Source organism: Elephantulus edwardii, unplaced genomic scaffold, assembly GCF_000299155.1.
Source record: "Elephantulus edwardii isolate Elephantulus edwardi_28Jun2011 unplaced genomic scaffold, EleEdw1.0 scaffold00148, whole genome shotgun sequence".
Lineage (NCBI taxonomy): Eukaryota > Metazoa > Chordata > Mammalia > Macroscelidea > Macroscelididae > Elephantulus > Elephantulus edwardii.
In genome coordinates, this window is record NW_006399898.1 from 4630994 (window position 1) to 4646458 (window position 15465).

Consider the following 15465-nt stretch of genomic DNA (forward strand, 5'->3'; position numbering starts at 1 on the left):
GTGCCAAGTCAGACGCGTCCATAAAAACCCTCTACTCACCCAGACCAGAACGGCCCCTGGCACACTTCCCCTCCTGAGGCGGGCCGGCCGGACTGGACATGGCCCACGGGCAGGCACAGTGCCGGGGCCCTTCAGTCCACTCCCACCGGACCTCAGCTGCCACAGGAGATTCGGGGCCACTACAGACTTGCACTTGGCCAGGCGCCATGTCCTGAGCTGCAAGGAGCAGCTAGCTGCTGGCCCACGACCCTGGCAGGCCACCTCCGTGCTGCCCTGCAGCCCATCCTGAAGTGCTCCCCGATGTTTTTACTCCTTGTGTAACTCCTGTTTTGTATTAGAAACACAGACCTTCTTGACACTCAGGTGACCATTCAGGGAACCTTTATAAAGACGTGCGTCCTGTTGGGAGCTGACCAAGACGCCCATGAAGAGGTGCCACGGCCGTCCCTGGCCTCAGCATGCGGTCGCCACCCGCCCCTCTGTGCCTTAGCACCACCCGGTGCCAGGACCGGGCCAGGACGGGGCGCTGCCGCTCCAGGGCTGGCAGGCCCCCCTGGTCTCGCCCTCCACGTCCCCAAGCACAGTGGCCTGCCTTCGGGGAGTAGGGTCTGTCCCCTCACGCCACATGGAGCACGTCCTGCCTCTGGCCTGGCCACGGCTGAGACTCTGAGAAGCCTTTTGTTGGAGAAAGCCTGGCCCCAGGTTCCGTCCTGGAGCACGACACACCTGTGACGGAGGAAGGCCTGGGTGCCACACCTCACCTCACCCTGTCACCTGTCGACCGCCAGGCCCCCAGTGGCCTCTCCCTCGCTGGCTGCTGTCCAGGCTGACATCGTTTCCCGGTCAGGTGTCTGCTCAGGAGTGCCCCGTGCAGGGCTGCCAACCTCCACCCTCGGCCGCCTCGTCCTGCTCCTGGCCTTGGCTCTGCTGTGACTTCCACGACTGTCAGGACAGTCCACTGGCGTGCCAACCCTCGAGAGCTGGCACCACTCACTCCTCTTACCTCCGTGGCCGCTGCTGCCCAGGTGCCCAGCTAGCAGCGGTGCTAGCGCCAAACATGTGACGTGTGTGTGACACTGTTAACAGTCCCAGACTGGCCACCTCTCCACGGCCACTTCCAGAGCTGTGCTCTGAAATCCCAGGACCTTTCTGTGGACGAGGAGAAGTCCTGACCGTCTGGTCACTCACGGCCTGGCTCTTACCGTGCTCAGCTGTGCGGCGGCAGTGGTCAGCGCTCCAGCCCCAAGACTGGACGTATCCGTCCTGGCCGGTCCATGCCCCATCGCAGGCCTGAGCCTGGGTGGGTCTTGGGCATCCCGTGTAGGAGTGCAGACCCGTCTGTGTTCAGGATATCACCATGTGCTGTACGACCAGCCGGGGGAGACTGGCTGCCACGTCCTCTGGTTATTTCAAATAAATGGTAGAATCCCGGGGCCTCTGTGTGTGTGTGTGTACGCACGCGCGATTGGTTATTCTTTTAAAATCGTGTTTAGAGGTGATCTAAAGCGGTCAGTGGATCCGTGCTCTCTCGACCGTGCGGTCGGCCGTGGCCAAGTGTCCTGAGCAGGGGCGTCGATTTCAGATCATCGTGTGACATTACTGCCAGTTCTCTTCTCCCCAGACAGGACCAGGCTGTGTGCGAAGGCCGAGCTGGCTGGGTGTGAGGGACATGAGGGGTTTTGGGGGCCTCCCAGTTCCCTTCGTGTCACTGGACAGTGGAGAGTGTGTCCCTGGTAACATGGGGGTGGCTCTTGCGTCGTGGGCTGTGGATGGTGGAAGGATGGGCCTCCCGTGCTCACCGGGCACTTGCTTTTTCCTTTCTGTTCTGTGCCTTTGGGGACCCGCTGACAGGTGTTCGAAGGTGAGACCCACCATCCTGAGCCCACTGGGGCTTCTCCCATACGGCTGGGAAGTGGGGGGTTCACCCTGCTTTAGGTCCTGGGCTAGTGTCCCTCAGCATTTCAGTGAAGTGGGGAGTACTAGGTTCATCCGTTGTGACACGGGCCCGATCTGCTCAGAGCGGAGCTTTTCCTTACGGGGTTCACTTTCTTGTGTGCGCCCGACTTCTTCCTGGTGCTGCTAGGAGAGCCCTGGTCTCTGGGGGCCCGTCCACGGGGAGTGGGCTGCTGACCCAAAGACTAGTAACTAAATAGAGGTCATGTACGAGGCTGTGCTGCTAACTCTCCCTGTTCAAATCCACCAGCAGCTCCGGGAGAAAGGTGAGTAGTCTCTGCCCCCTGATTTTACAGCTTTGGAAACCTGTGGTCAAGCCTGTGGTCCACGCGGTGAGGGCCCCGTGAGGACACTGTCTTCAGCAGCGTGAGTTCTGTAGGCCCCTCTTGAGGCCGTGGTCCTTATACCCCGGGGGTCAGGAGGGACATGACTGAGATTGGAGGAGGGGTGCTCGGGCCTGGTGTCCAGCCTGGCCCCTGGGAACTGGAGCAGTCCCGAGGCCCCTTTGCAGCGGCTTGTCCTTGGCTGCATTTTTATTTGGTGTCAAGAGCCTTCTCTTGTCAATAGCTAGTTTTCTGAAGCTCTTTCCCCTGGGCACCGTGAACCAGACCCTGGTCCTTCTGTCTCTGCCTTGAAAGGTATCAGCACTGCCCCACCTGGAGTCAGGGACGTGACTGCAGGTGACCTGGAGGACCCACCAGGACAATGTGGCTGGTGAGGACACCCCCACCCCCGGCCGCATCATCTGCTCAAATGTGAGTGACGGGGGGGAGGGCACAGGATATAAAGGCGGCCAGCTCTCCTTGGGGAGACCCAGGGGTTTGGCACTCTGGGAAACCACAGTCAACACGCTTGGTACCAGCAATCAGGCGATCGGGAGACGTGCATGGGGAAGTCTAGTCAGGACCTCTCCAAATTACGTGTGTGTGTACCATCAGATCAGATCTGACTGACACAGGAGGAGATCGCCCCTCCTTCTCCAGCAGAGCATCTGGTGGATTTGAACTGTGCACCTCTGGGACTGCAGTGCAGCTTCCTGCCACTAGGCCACCAGAGCTCCCTTCCAAATGACTTCTGAGCAATGGACTAAGGAGCACCTGATTGAGGCAATGGTCTTTCCAATCACTTGCTGTGCATCTGAGAGCTGGACAATGAGTCAGGATGACAGAAGGACTGATGCCATTGAACAGGGGTGTTGGAGAAGAGCGCTGACCAAGCCACGAAAGCCGAAGAACAAATGTGTCTCGGTGAAAGTGCAGCCAGGGGCTCCCTGGAGGCAAAGATGGCGAAGCTTCAGCTCACAAACCTTGGGTATGTGGCTGAGAGGCTATTCCCAGGGGAGGGACGTCACACGTGGAAAGGTGGAGGGTCAGCTGAGGAGGAAGACCCTCAACCCAGGGGGCTGACACAGTCACTTCAGTAGTGGGCTTGGTGTGTCAGAGGTCCTGAGGATGGCACAGGGCAGGGTTCAGATCCGGTCACAGGGCCGCTGTGAGCCGTACACGACAGCACCTAACCACACAGGACGGGGTGCACTGACAGCAGCACTGGGCTAATCGGCAGAACAGGCCAGTGCCTCACACCACCCCCTGGAGCTCTGGTGGCCGTGTGGTAAGAAGCTGGATTATAATCCCAAAGGCTCGGGGTTTGAACCCACCAACTGCTCTGTGGGGGAATGATGGGCCATCTCCTGAGCAATTTACTGCAAACCCATCTGAGGGTCAGTTACAATTCGGGTCCAGGTTGGTAGCACATGCCGCCACCCCGGATTCAGTATTTGCAATTTTGACACGGGGCTTGGAGACATGAATACTGTCTGTCAGGTTCCCACATTAACCACTGTTAGCAAATGTTTGCAGTCGTCTGTCCTCAGTGGATGAGCACACAACACTCCGGGCTGAGTTCTCTCCTGCTCTGGCTGTTCCCACCGTCCCGTTCACACTGCAGCTTCGGACTGTGCTTTGAGGGTGGACAAGGTGAGTCCTCTGTGACCGTGGTCTTTCTCTCCTCATCTGAGACTGCTGTATTTAGGGACAAGTGCCAGTTCTGGTTCCACGAGGCTGTTGGGGGTTGCCTGGGGTTCTCAGGTGCGGCTGGATTGTGAGGGTGGTACTGACATCCTAACGTTGAGGGGCTTCAGCACGACAGATGCTGAGTGTAGGGGCCGGGCAGGGCTGTGTTCTCTGCTACACTCACCACAGCCAGCTCGTCACCCTAGCAAGGTCCGTGTGTGTGAGGCCGGGCAGGGCTGTTCTGTCACACTGTGACTGAGCCAGCTGCCCGTCACCCTCACAGCGGTCAGAGAGTGAGTGTGTGTAGGTGTTGGTGCTGGTTTTCCAACTACACACATGCTTTCGTCCTGTGGCCTTTTGAACCTTTTTGTCATGCTCCGTGACAGTGGCCTGGTGGCAGCACACCACCATACATGCCCCGGACAGTGCGAGGCTGGCCTTGTGGGGGCGGAGATGGTCTGGACCAGGTATCTTTCAAGGTCTTGGAGACTTAAGAGACTGTTCTGACAGTAAACCACACCTCCACTTTGGTTCCTGTTTGCATGGAATTTTATTTCCACCCTTTCTTTCCCCTCCACCCTGTGTGTCTGCGCAGCTTAATGTCCCCCACTCTCTGCATGGTGACGGCCCTCACTGTAGTAACTGTAGGATCCGGAGAGAAGCAGGAAGGGCCCCAGCCTCTCCGTCACACACAAGCACTGTCACTCCTTCTGCTCCTGGAGCGGTGGGGACCCTGTCGAGCTGAGGGAGGGGACACTGCCCCAGGAGACAGGAGAGGGACCCAGAGAGGACTCGCCAGACAGAAGAGGGCCCTGCTGCCCTCAGACCCTCGACTACAGAGCAAGGGCTCCTGGGTCCTGCTGCCAGAGGCCAGGCCGTGGCCCCCACTGCCCGTGGCTCTGGCATCAGTAGTTGACGAGCTGAGCTGGGTAGACCCCGTCTTTTTTGTCAAGCTGCAGGGCAGACGGGGTCTCAGTGGCGCCAGGAAGCTGTGTGCCCCCACCCCGCTGGTGGTCCTGCCGGGGGGCCACGCTGGGTTTCTGGGCCAAGGGGGGCTTCTTGGAGGCCCCGCTGCGGGGGGCAGCAATGGGCCTGGCAGGCTCCTCCTGGCCAGGGGTCCCCACACCGCCGGCGAGCACGTAGTGCTGTTTACGCAGCTCCCCCAGGCGCACGCGCTCGGCCTCCAGCCTTGTCTCCAGCTCCAGCACACGCACCTGCGGGGGCTCCTCTCAGCATGGCCCAGGGGGACCACCCAGGGGGACCAGGGACCGCCCAGGGGTCTGCAGTGGGCACCCACCTGGGACTCCATCTCCTGCTTCTTGAGCTTGATGAGGGACAGGCCCGAGAAGTCCATGGTGTCTGTCACACAGGAGAGTGGGTGAGGGTCAGCGCCGCTGTCCGGGCCCGCCGCGCCCCCACCCCGCCCGGCACTCGCCTCTGTCCTCGATCTGCTCCTGGCCAGACTTGGTGGAGGCCACCACGTTGGCGGCCATCTCGTTGACCGAGCGCGAGCATTCCTGCAGCTGACTCAGGTGGCGGCTGTGCTTGTCGGCCTTGACCTGGGGAGGACAGTGGTCAGGGCGCCCAGGTCTGCTCCCCATCTGGGCGGGGTCCCTGGCCCCTGCTCACCTTGGAGGCTGCCACCAGCTGGGCGGTGCTGGCCGCGATCTCGTGTGAGCAGACGATGAGCTCCTCGTATTTGCCCGTGTGCAGCACCACCCTGTCCGCGGACTCCCTGGGGGGCGGACAGTCAGGGCGCAGGGCCTGCCTGGGGACCCCCGGTGCCCACACCAGCTACTCTCAGCAGCTGAGAGGGGGCTGGACCCCCAGAGCTGCCCCAGGTACTTACACCAGCTGAGTGGCCCCCCAGCCCACCGCCTTGGAGGCAGAGATGAGGCCCTCTGTCCAGCGGGAGTTCTTGGCGTAAAATTCCTGCTGTGTGGCTGCCCCCTGGTGGCGAGAGGACAGGGTTGGCCAGCTCAGACCAGGACACAGGGTCCTTCCCACAGCCTCCCGGGGGTGTATGTGAGGTGGGCACCCTTTGCTCCACAGCTTCCCGGGGTGGGTGGGTGTGCACTGAAGGGGTCCCCTCTGCCTACAGCTGCCCTGGTGCCGTGTGTGCACATCAAGGAGGTGAGGGAGACCCCATCCTTCCAGGTTCCCAGGGATGTGTGTGCACGTCAGGGGGCGTAGAAGGGGCCAGTGTACCTGAGCCTGGATGTCTGTGCTGAGCAGAGGCCCTTGTCTGCCTGTGTGTGGTGAGGGGGTCTCCTGGGGTGTGTATGGGGTGGACCCTTCTCCCTGCAGTGATCCCTGGGGAGTGTCCTCTCTAGAGCCCCTGAGATGCACGTCTGTGGGGTTCTCGGGTTTGTGTGCATGGTGACGGGTCCCCTTCTTCCACAGCCTCCCTGCTAGAGAAGGGGCACACCTGAGTGTGTACAGGAGTCCCTTCTCCCTGCAGCTTCCCTAGGAGTGTAGGTCTGTGCTGAGGGGTGTTGCTGTTCCATATCCCCCCTGGGTGTGTGTGTGTGTGCTGAGACGTGTCCCCTTCTCCCACAGCATCCCCCTCTGTGCATACGGGGCCAGGTCAAGGGCCCCACTCACCCTGCCGCTCTCCACAATCTCCTTCTGCAGCCTGGTGGACGTCGTCACCAGCAGCCGAATGGCCTAGACACCAATATGCATGTCTCGCTGGTGCCACACACAGGGCACCCCCAGGGCACAGGCCCACGGCCCACACTCACCTTCATCAGGTCTGTGCAGGACTTGAGGATCCTGGGGGGAGAAGAGGAGGTGAGAAGGGGGCTCACCCTGTACCCCTTGTTGGTAGGGCCACAGGGAAGCCACCTGTCGTGTGGGTTGGAGACAGCCTTACCTCTCATTCACCTCCAGCTTCACCCCAGAGCTGGCCTGCCGGGCCTGGTTCATCATGTCCTAGACCCAACAGAGCAGGTGAGCGGGGCGCTGACGTGGGGCCAACGCACACCCCCATTCACCCCTCACTTCATCCTCACCTCAATTCTCCGCACGGCGTCCTCGATGGCCGCTGATGTGGCAGCCATCTCTTTGTCCACCACGGCCCCGAGCTCCTCCTGACGCACGTCCAGGCTCTTGGGCTTCAGCTCCTGCAGGCGGGGTGGGGTGTTCAGTCCCTGAACCCCAAGGCCTGACCCAGCCCCTAGGCCCCACTCACCTGGCCCAGCTGAAGGATGGTCTGAAGGGGAGTCCGCACCAGGCCAGGCTGGGCCTGTGGCAGGTCCTGCCGGTTCTGCAGACACCCCACCAGCTCCAGGCCCCGCGCCCCACACTCTCGGCACATGTCCGTCAGGCCTAGGGGAGAGGACCGTGAGGGGGAGCCGGAGAGCCTGACCGAGAGCCCGCACTGGGGGTCCGGGAGCAGGACTCACGGTCGGCGTGGTCAGTGGGGGCCAGGTGTGAGGTGGCACTGCCGTTGATGATGGTGTCTGCAGCCAGGTGCGAGAAGCGGGTCAGGGCGGCCACCAGGGCAGAGGCATCTGGGGGACACAGAAAGTCAGCACTGCCCCGAGAGGAGGTGACAGAGATACCAAGGGGGTCGAAGCCTTCCACAGTGTGGACAGTTGGCTCCGAGTCCAGACTGTCCCCACCTTCCGGCGGCTCTGCACTCACCCTCCATAGAGGCCACGTACTGGGCATGCCCGCTCTCCAGGGTGCCCACGGCATCCAGGGCGGCCTGCGCGCGACTCACCAGGTAGTCTGTGAACACAGGAGGTGAGGCAGGTGGAGGGGGGTCGCTCAGCGGGATGCAGGCTTGTCGGGGCCGGGGTCCTACCTGGGGAGCTGGTGCAGCGCAGGTGCAGGGGGTCGTCCAGCTTGCCCACGGCGTCACGCAGGATGGCCTCAGCCTCGGCCACCGCGCCCTGCAGCACTGCAAACTGCTTGTCCAGCAGCCTCTGCTGCAGCCTCTGTTCCTGAGACTCCTGGCCAGTGAGGGACAGGAGGGCACCTCAGACATGGGGGCACCGCCAGCAGCCCACGAGGACACCTCGTTTCCCGTGCTCAAAGGGGTGAACAGCTCCATGAAAGACGACGCCAACTGGAAATGAGGCCTGAGAGCACGTCCCCTGACCAGCACACCCACCAGCCAGGCCTTAGGGGCCAGGAGCCCAGCGACAGTGGCCGCGAAGGCTGGAGGGACAGGACAGCCTGCCACTCTCTGTGGACACAGCAGTTCCTGTGGCCCCGGCAACCGACCAGAAGGTTAATCTATGTCCACCACAGAACCTGGCCCCGTGTGTCCCTCCACGGAATCCTCCATGGGACAGCAGCCACAGGAGGGAAGCCAGGCCATGGGTCAGTGATTGGCTGGTCTCCCACGAGCACCCGCTAGCCCACACGAGGTCTGGGTGGTCTCCAGGAGGGTTAAGGACAAGCAGCCAAAGCCCAAATCCAAGGTTAGTGATTTGACCAGGCGCCGTTCCCGAGGGCCCTGGTGGCCAGAACCAGGAAGGAGCCTGGAGGAGGGTATGGTGGGCGAGGGCCCCAAGTGGACGTCCTGGGACCCTGGCTGCGGTGTGTTGGTGCACATGGGTCACTAGGAGTGAGAGGCAGCAAGTCGTGCTTGAGGCTTGTGTGGGGACAGCTGGTGTTGACAAGGCCGTGGCTCGGCTAGAACCCACTCCTCGCTGGTGGGAATGGAGTGGCCACAGCCCCTGCACCACAGCGACAAGCACCTGGATGTCTGCTGACCAGCGACCAGGTAGGGAGAGGTCCACCAGAGAGCAGCTGCCACATGTGCCAGCACCGTGGAAACGCGCTGAGCCTGGGTCCACTACGTGAGTGGGGTGTACTGGCACCCCTCAGTTCACTGCGCTCCCAAGGTCTGGTCATCCGCATGGTACTTGAGGCCTCTGACAGCTGGACTTCAGCCCCCAGCACACTCCCCCGCATACAGAACAACATCACCCACAATCGGCCTCTAACAGGGAAGCCGGGCCCCGGGGCCAGCACACGGCAGCCTGAATTCCCTGGGTGACCGTGTCCTCAACCACTGCTGTCCCCTCCTGGCCCCGTGACCCCCCGGCCCGTTACCTTCTCGGCCAGCCGGCCCTGCAGCTCGTCCCTCTCCCGGGAGCCGCGCTGCCGCTCCTGGCTCAGCTCCGCCTCCTTGTCGCGCACCAGGTCCTGGGCGGCCAGCAGGTCGGCCTCACGCTGCCGCACAGCACTGCTCAGCGTGTCCTTCTCTGCACTCAGTGCGGCCAGCTGCGTGCTCAGCTCCGAGCCACTCTGTGAACGTGGAGGGCGCGGGGTGGGCCCGGAGCCTGCCTGCCCCGCTAGTTCACCTCTCACCTCCCCCCAGAACCTGCGGGGGCGGGGACTCCCTACACAGCTCTGCCCGACGGCCAAACCCTGTGGCCTGTGCGGTGTGGGCCAGCCCACGGGCGAGGGCACAGACCAGCTCACCTGCTCCGTGCGGCTCAGGGCCTCCTGGGCACGCACCAGCTCCCCGGCCTTGGCCTCCAGCTCCCTGGTCAGCTTCTCCAGCTGGTCACTCTGCTCCTCTAGCTGGGACGGGGCAGCAGGGACAGCGTGTCAGAGGCCGGCACTGGGAGGGGGCTGGGACAGTGTCCACCCGTCCACACGCACCTTCATCTCAGATTCTCGCCGGGCCTGCTCCATCTGGAAGGCCAGCTGCTCCTTCACCCGCGCCACCTCCTCCTGGCTCTGCTGTGTCACCGTCAGCTGCTTGGCTGTGTCTGCGTTCTGGGCACCGGGGAGGGGCGCGCTCACTGTCCTGCAGCCGCCCCTCCACCTCAGGGGGACCCTGCACCCTGCTGGGCTGGGCACCCACCTTGCGGAGCAGCTCGGCGTGGATGTTGACGAGCTCGCTGTGCTTCTCCTTCAGCTTGCTGTAGCGTGCCTCGGTGGCACTGGCCTTCTCTGCGGAGGGGAGGCTGTGACTGGGCAGCCCCGGCCCCCAGGCGCCCCCTCCTCCGCACCCACCCCGCACGCACTCTCTGCTTCTTCACGCAGCCCCTGGTTGCGCTCGCCCTCCAGCTGTGCGGCCCTCAGCTGGACCAGCTCGTGCCGCAGCTGCTCGTTGTCCACCAGGGCCTTCTGCTTCTGCTTCCGCTGCTCCTCCAGCTCCGCCTCCAGCGCGTTCACCTGCCCCTTGAGCTGAGCGATGTACCGCTGGGCCTGGGACGGGAAGGACGAGGCTGGGCCTGCGGCCACTGTCCCCAAAGCCTCCGCGCACACCCAGCTCACCTCTCACCTCCAGCTTCATCTTCTCCAGTTCCGCCCGGAGCACCTCCACCTCCCTCTTCAAGCTCTCGATCTGCAGGTCCCTACGGAGGGGGCAGGCAGGGGCACGAGGTCTTAGGGATGGAACCAGCTGTGTGTGCGCCTCTGTCCAGTCTGTGGTCTTTCCAGATGGAAATGTCCCGCCAAAAGCTCAGAGGCCCTCCATCCACCTGTCAGCCCTCACCGGGGTCCATGATGATCCGTGACACACCCCCCTCCCCCAGGCCTCACCTGTCAGCCTCCACCGGGGTCACTGGTGGTCCCCTCCCCTCCCCCCAGGCCTCACCTGTCATCTTTCACTGAGCCATTGGGGGGTCCAAACGTTTGCTCGAAGAGGTCAGTCACCACCTGCCACATCAGAGCACAGTGACAACCTGCCCACTGGTGCCGAGGGGGATGCAGACCAGCCTTGTGGGGGGACGGGGGGGCGCACCCCGGGTTCCTTGGCGGGGGGTCCTGTGCTGATCTCAATGAGGTCCTCGTCCTCGGGGGCTTCCTCGGGGATCACCACCACTGGCTTGATGTGCTCCGCCAGCGCTGAGGCCCGGAGGAAGTTAGGGGGACCCTGTAGGGTGGAGACGCTCAGCCGCTGGGCCCTGGGGTCCTGTGAGCCAGTGTGGGGGCCCCCCCAGGGCAGAGAGGTACCTCGGGGAGCCGGGGGATCTGGATGAGGCGCTTGAAGTAGATCATGTCGGAGGCTCGTCGGAAGAAGTTCCTGAGGCTGCGGGGGTCATCCGGGGTCAGTGACAGCCGTGACCCCGTGTGCCTGCAGCCCCTGCCCCCTCCCGCCCACCGCACCTGTGGAACTGCTCATGGAACCGGTCCCGGTGTCCTTGCAGGGTGTCCGCGGGGAGACCTGTGCACACCAGAGAGACCCCAAGACTGGACCCTCCCACCTCCAGGCCTCAAACCCCCGAGAAGGGGACCCCTGCCACAGTGGGGCCCTTAACCACTGTGCACGCATATCTGTGAAAATGTGGTGACTTTTCATTAGACACGTGCCACCCGCTGGACGAGTGTGAGGCAGCCCTTTAATAAGTCTTTCAGGCGCCCTCAGGACGGCCGAGCACGAGGCCGCAGACTCACAGGAGTGCAGCTTGAACATGAGCTTGACCGTGTAGTGGTAGAGGTGGCTGCAGTCCTGGATGACCTGGATGAGCGGGGCCAGGCGACACTGGCCCGAGGACATCTGGGACACGGCAATGGCCGTATTGAGCTGCCGGAAAACTGCGGGGAGAAGTTGGGGGGTGAGGCCGGTGTGTGGTGGTGGCTGTTGGGCACGGGGGCCTATCCAGCAAGGCTCTAGGCCAGGCTTCAAGCCCCCCTTGGCCCCCAGGATAGAGCTGGCACCCCATCCCTGGGTGGGAGGGGCAAAACATGCCCCGTGAAAGCTGTGCCCCCGAGGCACGGTCAGGACGGAGTGGGGGGCTCAGCCTCCGCTGCCCCTAAGGCCTCTGAGTGGACCCATGGCGGGAGGGAAGGCAGTCAGCTGCCACCTCTGCTCTGGACTCAGACAGCAAAGGAAGCCAGCAGGCCAGGCGGACGAGACAGCTCTGGGCCCTGCACCCCAGCCGTCGTGGGGCTGACAGAGCAGTGCCCCTCGAGGGAAGGCCAGCCCTGTCCTGAGCATCCTGGGGAGCAGTGTCCGAGACTCACCTGACTCGGAGAGTTTCAGCTCACAGTCCATGTAGTCGAACATCTCCACGGTGAGCTGGAAGCTGGTGGGGTGAGGAGGCATCAAGGCGGTGCACCCCGACCCCCAGGAGAAGAAACGGCCCTGCACCCAGTCCCCCTTCCACCACAAGCACCGATGCCACACCCACCCTGAGCGGACAGGCAGGCAGGGAAGTGGGGTGAGGATGCCACAGAACCCGGTCGGTACCCAGCCAGCGGGGCTACGGCCTCAGAGACTGGAGCCGGGGACCGTGAGGCTGCTGTCCCGTCAGGCCAGCCCCCAAGTCCACCCCTGGGGCTGCGCACTCCTGACTCACATGTTGTTGACGTCAGTCCCTGCTGCCTTCTCCAGCACCTCGTCCGTCACCTCTAGGCCTGCAGGAAACTGGGGGTGCTGCAGAGAGAATGCCATTTGTCCCCCAAGAGCTGGCCTGAGATGTGAGAGGTGCCACCTGCTCTGGGACAAGGGCCCTGTGCTGTCAGGAGGGCAGGACACTGAGAGGATAAGCGCCCAGGCCCCTGCTGTCTGCTTGGTCAAGAGCGGACTGGGCAGGTGCTGCTCCTGGTGGACAGACTGACCCATCGCAGGGTTGACAGACAGACACCCCGAGGGTCCCTCCCTGCCGTCCCTCCCACAGGGACTGACCTTGAGGTGGAAGGAGATTTTGGTCAGCAGAAGTTTGGTGTAAATGTTCACCAGCTGTCCGTAGCGGTCATGCAGGTGTCCCTGAGGGGACAGCAAGGGTCCAGTAAGGACGAAGGGGGAGACTACGTCGGGACAATACGAGAACCGCTGTGCCGTTCATTCACTCCTCCCTCAGTAAACAGCTAAGCCCGCGGGGCCTTCTCGTTCCCTGCCGAGATCCCGCACCAGTGATGCTGCCTCGCCACTGGTCTCCATTGCTGGGTGTCACCATGCAGTGCTTTTTGTGCCCAGCACCGTCCGCAGCATTTCCGTCTCTGCTCCCTCGCGTTTCCCCCCAGAGCCCTGGGATGTTGCTCTCAGGGGTGGCAAGCTGGCTCCCACGGACCACAGGACAACACCCTGCCGGGTCCTGTGCCCCTCAGCACCTCCACTGTGCTTAAGCCCACGGCTGCAGGGTGAAGGGGTCCTTCCTGGCCAAGCACGCTGCTCCCACAGAGGTGCTGACCCTCCTGACAACAGGCTCACAGGACAGGAGAGCAGTCCCCCCCGCTTCTAAGGAGACCCTGGCTGCCCCTCTTCCAAGCGGCCAGTCCGGCCCTCGGCCATGTGTGGGCTAGTCCACAGTCTTTGCCAGACGGCAGTTCGAAGGCACTTGTTCTCTGAGCTTCGTACCCCGTGTCCAGCTTACACACACGTGTGAGGTCCAGGGAAATGCCAAGTCCTGAGCTGGGGCGCCTTCATCTTCAGAGCGACATCTTTGTTCAGTGTTCAAATTTCAGGTCTGAGAATTCCAAAACGTCCACCTCCACCATCTCCTTTACATACAAACCCCACACCCGCTGTCCTCGCAGAGACCCCGCAGGACCTGCCCACTGGCTTCTAAAGCTTTACAGAAGCCGGTGCTTCTTCACCCTCGCACAAAGCAGCAGGTGGGTTTAAACTGCCAACCTTCAGGTTCGCAGCTGAGCACTCTGACCACTGTGTCCCCAGGGTCCCCACGATAATTGTCCTACAAAATCCAAGCGCCAGATCGGCGGCCACTGGGTGGTCGGACTGGGGTTGTCAGGGCTGCAGGTCGGCCAGGCCTGTCCTCTGAGGTGCCTGAGTGGATTCAAGCCGCCCACCTCCCAGCTTAGAGCTCAGGTATTTAGCCGCCTCCCAGAGCACCATGAGGGTCCCCAGCCCTGGGCTGCTCCGCCTGGTGCTGGGGTCTCTGCGGATGGAGTGCCCAGCTCCCCATTCTCTCTCTGCAAGCCCAGGCGACGGTCTTCAGCTGGGGGTGCTTGGTTCCCAGCCTTGCCTTCTGACAGATAGGGGACGGGGGGCAGGAGGCGATGGAGACACATTCGGACAGCTGCCTTCCCCGATGCCTCCCACCCTGTGCATGCTGCTCCCCCTCCTTCCTGTGTTCAGGGGGCCCCGTGGCCCCACCCCAGCAGGACTCCAGAGAGAAGCAGGGCTGGCAGCCCCCTCCCTCCCACCAAGTGTGAGAGTTCTGGGGGACCCAGACATCAGGCTCCCCAAGACTTGAGAAAGGCACCATGCACACACACCCTGGTCCAGCCGTGGGTCCTGAGCAAGGCACGGGCATGTGGAGCTGTGGCCTCAGGAGTGATGCCCACCCTGAGGACTCCACTTCCACAGACAAGAGCACCACAGGCCTAGTAATCTCGGGAGTCTGAGGCCCACATCCACTGACAGGCACCCCAAGTCACCCCAAACAGAAGACCCTGGCCCCTGGGTGCCTCGGGAGTCCACACGCTCACACAGCTCCCACTTCCCGAGAGTTCCCTGATGGACATCTGCCTGCTGGCCCCTGTCCAGTGCTGGCCCCACTGCCCACTCCTGGCACCTACCCACAGCTCCCCGATCTCCCGGATGTTGCTCCGGTACCGCTGGCAGTCATGCAGAACCTGGAGTGCAGCGGGGAGGGGACACGAGTCAAGATCCCTGAGCCCACAGCGGCTGGTAGAGGGGAGCAGGGGACACCCGCAGGCTGGAGACAGCACGCTGGGGTGCAGACCCAGGGATGGGGTGTCTCCACCACCGACCCTCCATGCTCTGCTCACTCACGTTGGGGTGCAGACCCAGGGGTGGGGTGTCTCCGCCCCCCGACTCTCCCTCCACCCTGCTCACTCACGTTGGGGTGCCCGTCTCGAAGGACCTTGTGGAGCACATGGCACAGTTTCCAGCTGAGGATAGCGCTGCTGGGAAGTGGCAGGCCGATGGCGTAGGACCAGAAGGTGAAGGCCCCCTTCTCGTGATGGGTGCCCAAGATGATGCCTGCGGGGTCAAGGTCCACAGAGCACTGGGCAAGGCTCCTCACAGGCCATTGCCTGTCCCAGAGCCTAGGGCTGTCACCCATGGGTGAAAAAGGACAAGGGCGTGCATTTCCCCAGGGCTCCCGCGGACACCTTCCCCACGGCCAGCTGACTGGGTCCTGGGGCCCACCTTCCCGTCACCCCCAACAGCCTTGAAGGATACGCCGGGCATGCTTCTCCTTCACAGGTGCCTCCTGGGTATTGATGGCTTTGCTGATGCTGATGGCCTGTGAGGGGACAGCGGAGCCGTGGTCAGACCCTCACCTGGGCAGCCTCTCCTAGGAAAGGCCCCGGGGGAAGGGACACCATGCGGCACCCGGAAGGCAGGTGTGAAGATGAGGAGAGGGATTCTCTCCACAGTGACCGAGCTGGGCCACTAACGGGAAGGTCGAAGGTTCCGGAGGCACGTCGGAACAAAGGGCTGGTGCTCTAGTGCCCAGAGCCCTGTCCTGAGAGGCCTACGATCTTGTGATGCACAAGGGTCACCACAACAGCAGCTAACAGTGGGCACCCTCTGAAGTCTCCCCTCTTTACAACGTGCAGCTACAACTGACGGCCATTCCGTAGCCACCAGACA

At 62.8% G+C, this 15465-nt stretch overlaps 2 protein-coding genes across 2 annotated transcripts in view; one reads left to right on the plus strand and one right to left on the minus strand.

Moving 5' to 3' along the window:
- VPS37B (vacuolar protein sorting 37 homolog B (S. cerevisiae)) overlaps window positions 1-933 on the plus strand; it is a 2933-nt gene extending 2000 nt beyond the window's left edge. The window contains exons 4-5 of the mRNA XM_006894697.1: window positions 491-606; window positions 789-933. Coding sequence (XP_006894759.1) covers window positions 491-606; window positions 789-933 — 261 coding nt within the window. The remainder of the gene's footprint in view (window positions 1-490; window positions 607-788) is intronic.
- Window positions 934-4870: 3937 nt separating this feature from the next.
- HIP1R (huntingtin interacting protein 1 related) lies at window positions 4871-15115 on the minus strand. Its single transcript, XM_006894698.1, has 30 exons — window positions 15052-15115; window positions 14708-14850; window positions 14424-14480; window positions 12568-12648; window positions 12239-12315; window positions 11904-11965; window positions 11334-11474; window positions 11046-11103; window positions 10893-10968; window positions 10681-10812; window positions 10534-10595; window positions 10219-10291; window positions 9959-10142; window positions 9796-9884; window positions 9591-9707; window positions 9408-9509; window positions 9036-9230; window positions 7777-7924; window positions 7614-7700; window positions 7373-7480; window positions 7159-7295; window positions 6980-7090; window positions 6841-6899; window positions 6710-6740; window positions 6570-6632; window positions 5815-5915; window positions 5595-5700; window positions 5401-5524; window positions 5263-5324; window positions 4871-5179 (listed from the first exon to the last, which is right to left on the minus strand). Exons 6-30 carry the CDS (start codon window positions 11944-11946, stop codon window positions 4871-4873), a joined length of 2718 nt encoding a protein of 905 aa, XP_006894760.1. The 5' UTR covers window positions 11947-11965; window positions 12239-12315; window positions 12568-12648; window positions 14424-14480; window positions 14708-14850; window positions 15052-15115.
- Between the last annotated feature and the right edge of the window lie 350 nt (window positions 15116-15465).

Excerpts from the sequence above, each read along its gene's own strand:
- HIP1R (XM_006894698.1), bottom strand. The coding sequence starts at position 11,946 with ATGTTCGACTACATGGACTGTGAGCTGAAACTCTCCGAGTCAG. Across the intron at positions 10,596-10,680 it reads CCCCCGCCAAGGAACCCGGG|GTGGTGACTGACCTCTTCGA; the intron begins GTGCGCCCCCCC and ends CTGATGTGGCAG. Across the intron at positions 10,292-10,533 it reads GGCTCAGTGAAAGATGACAG|GGACCTGCAGATCGAGAGCT; the intron begins GTGAGGCCTGGG and ends CCCCCTCCGTAG.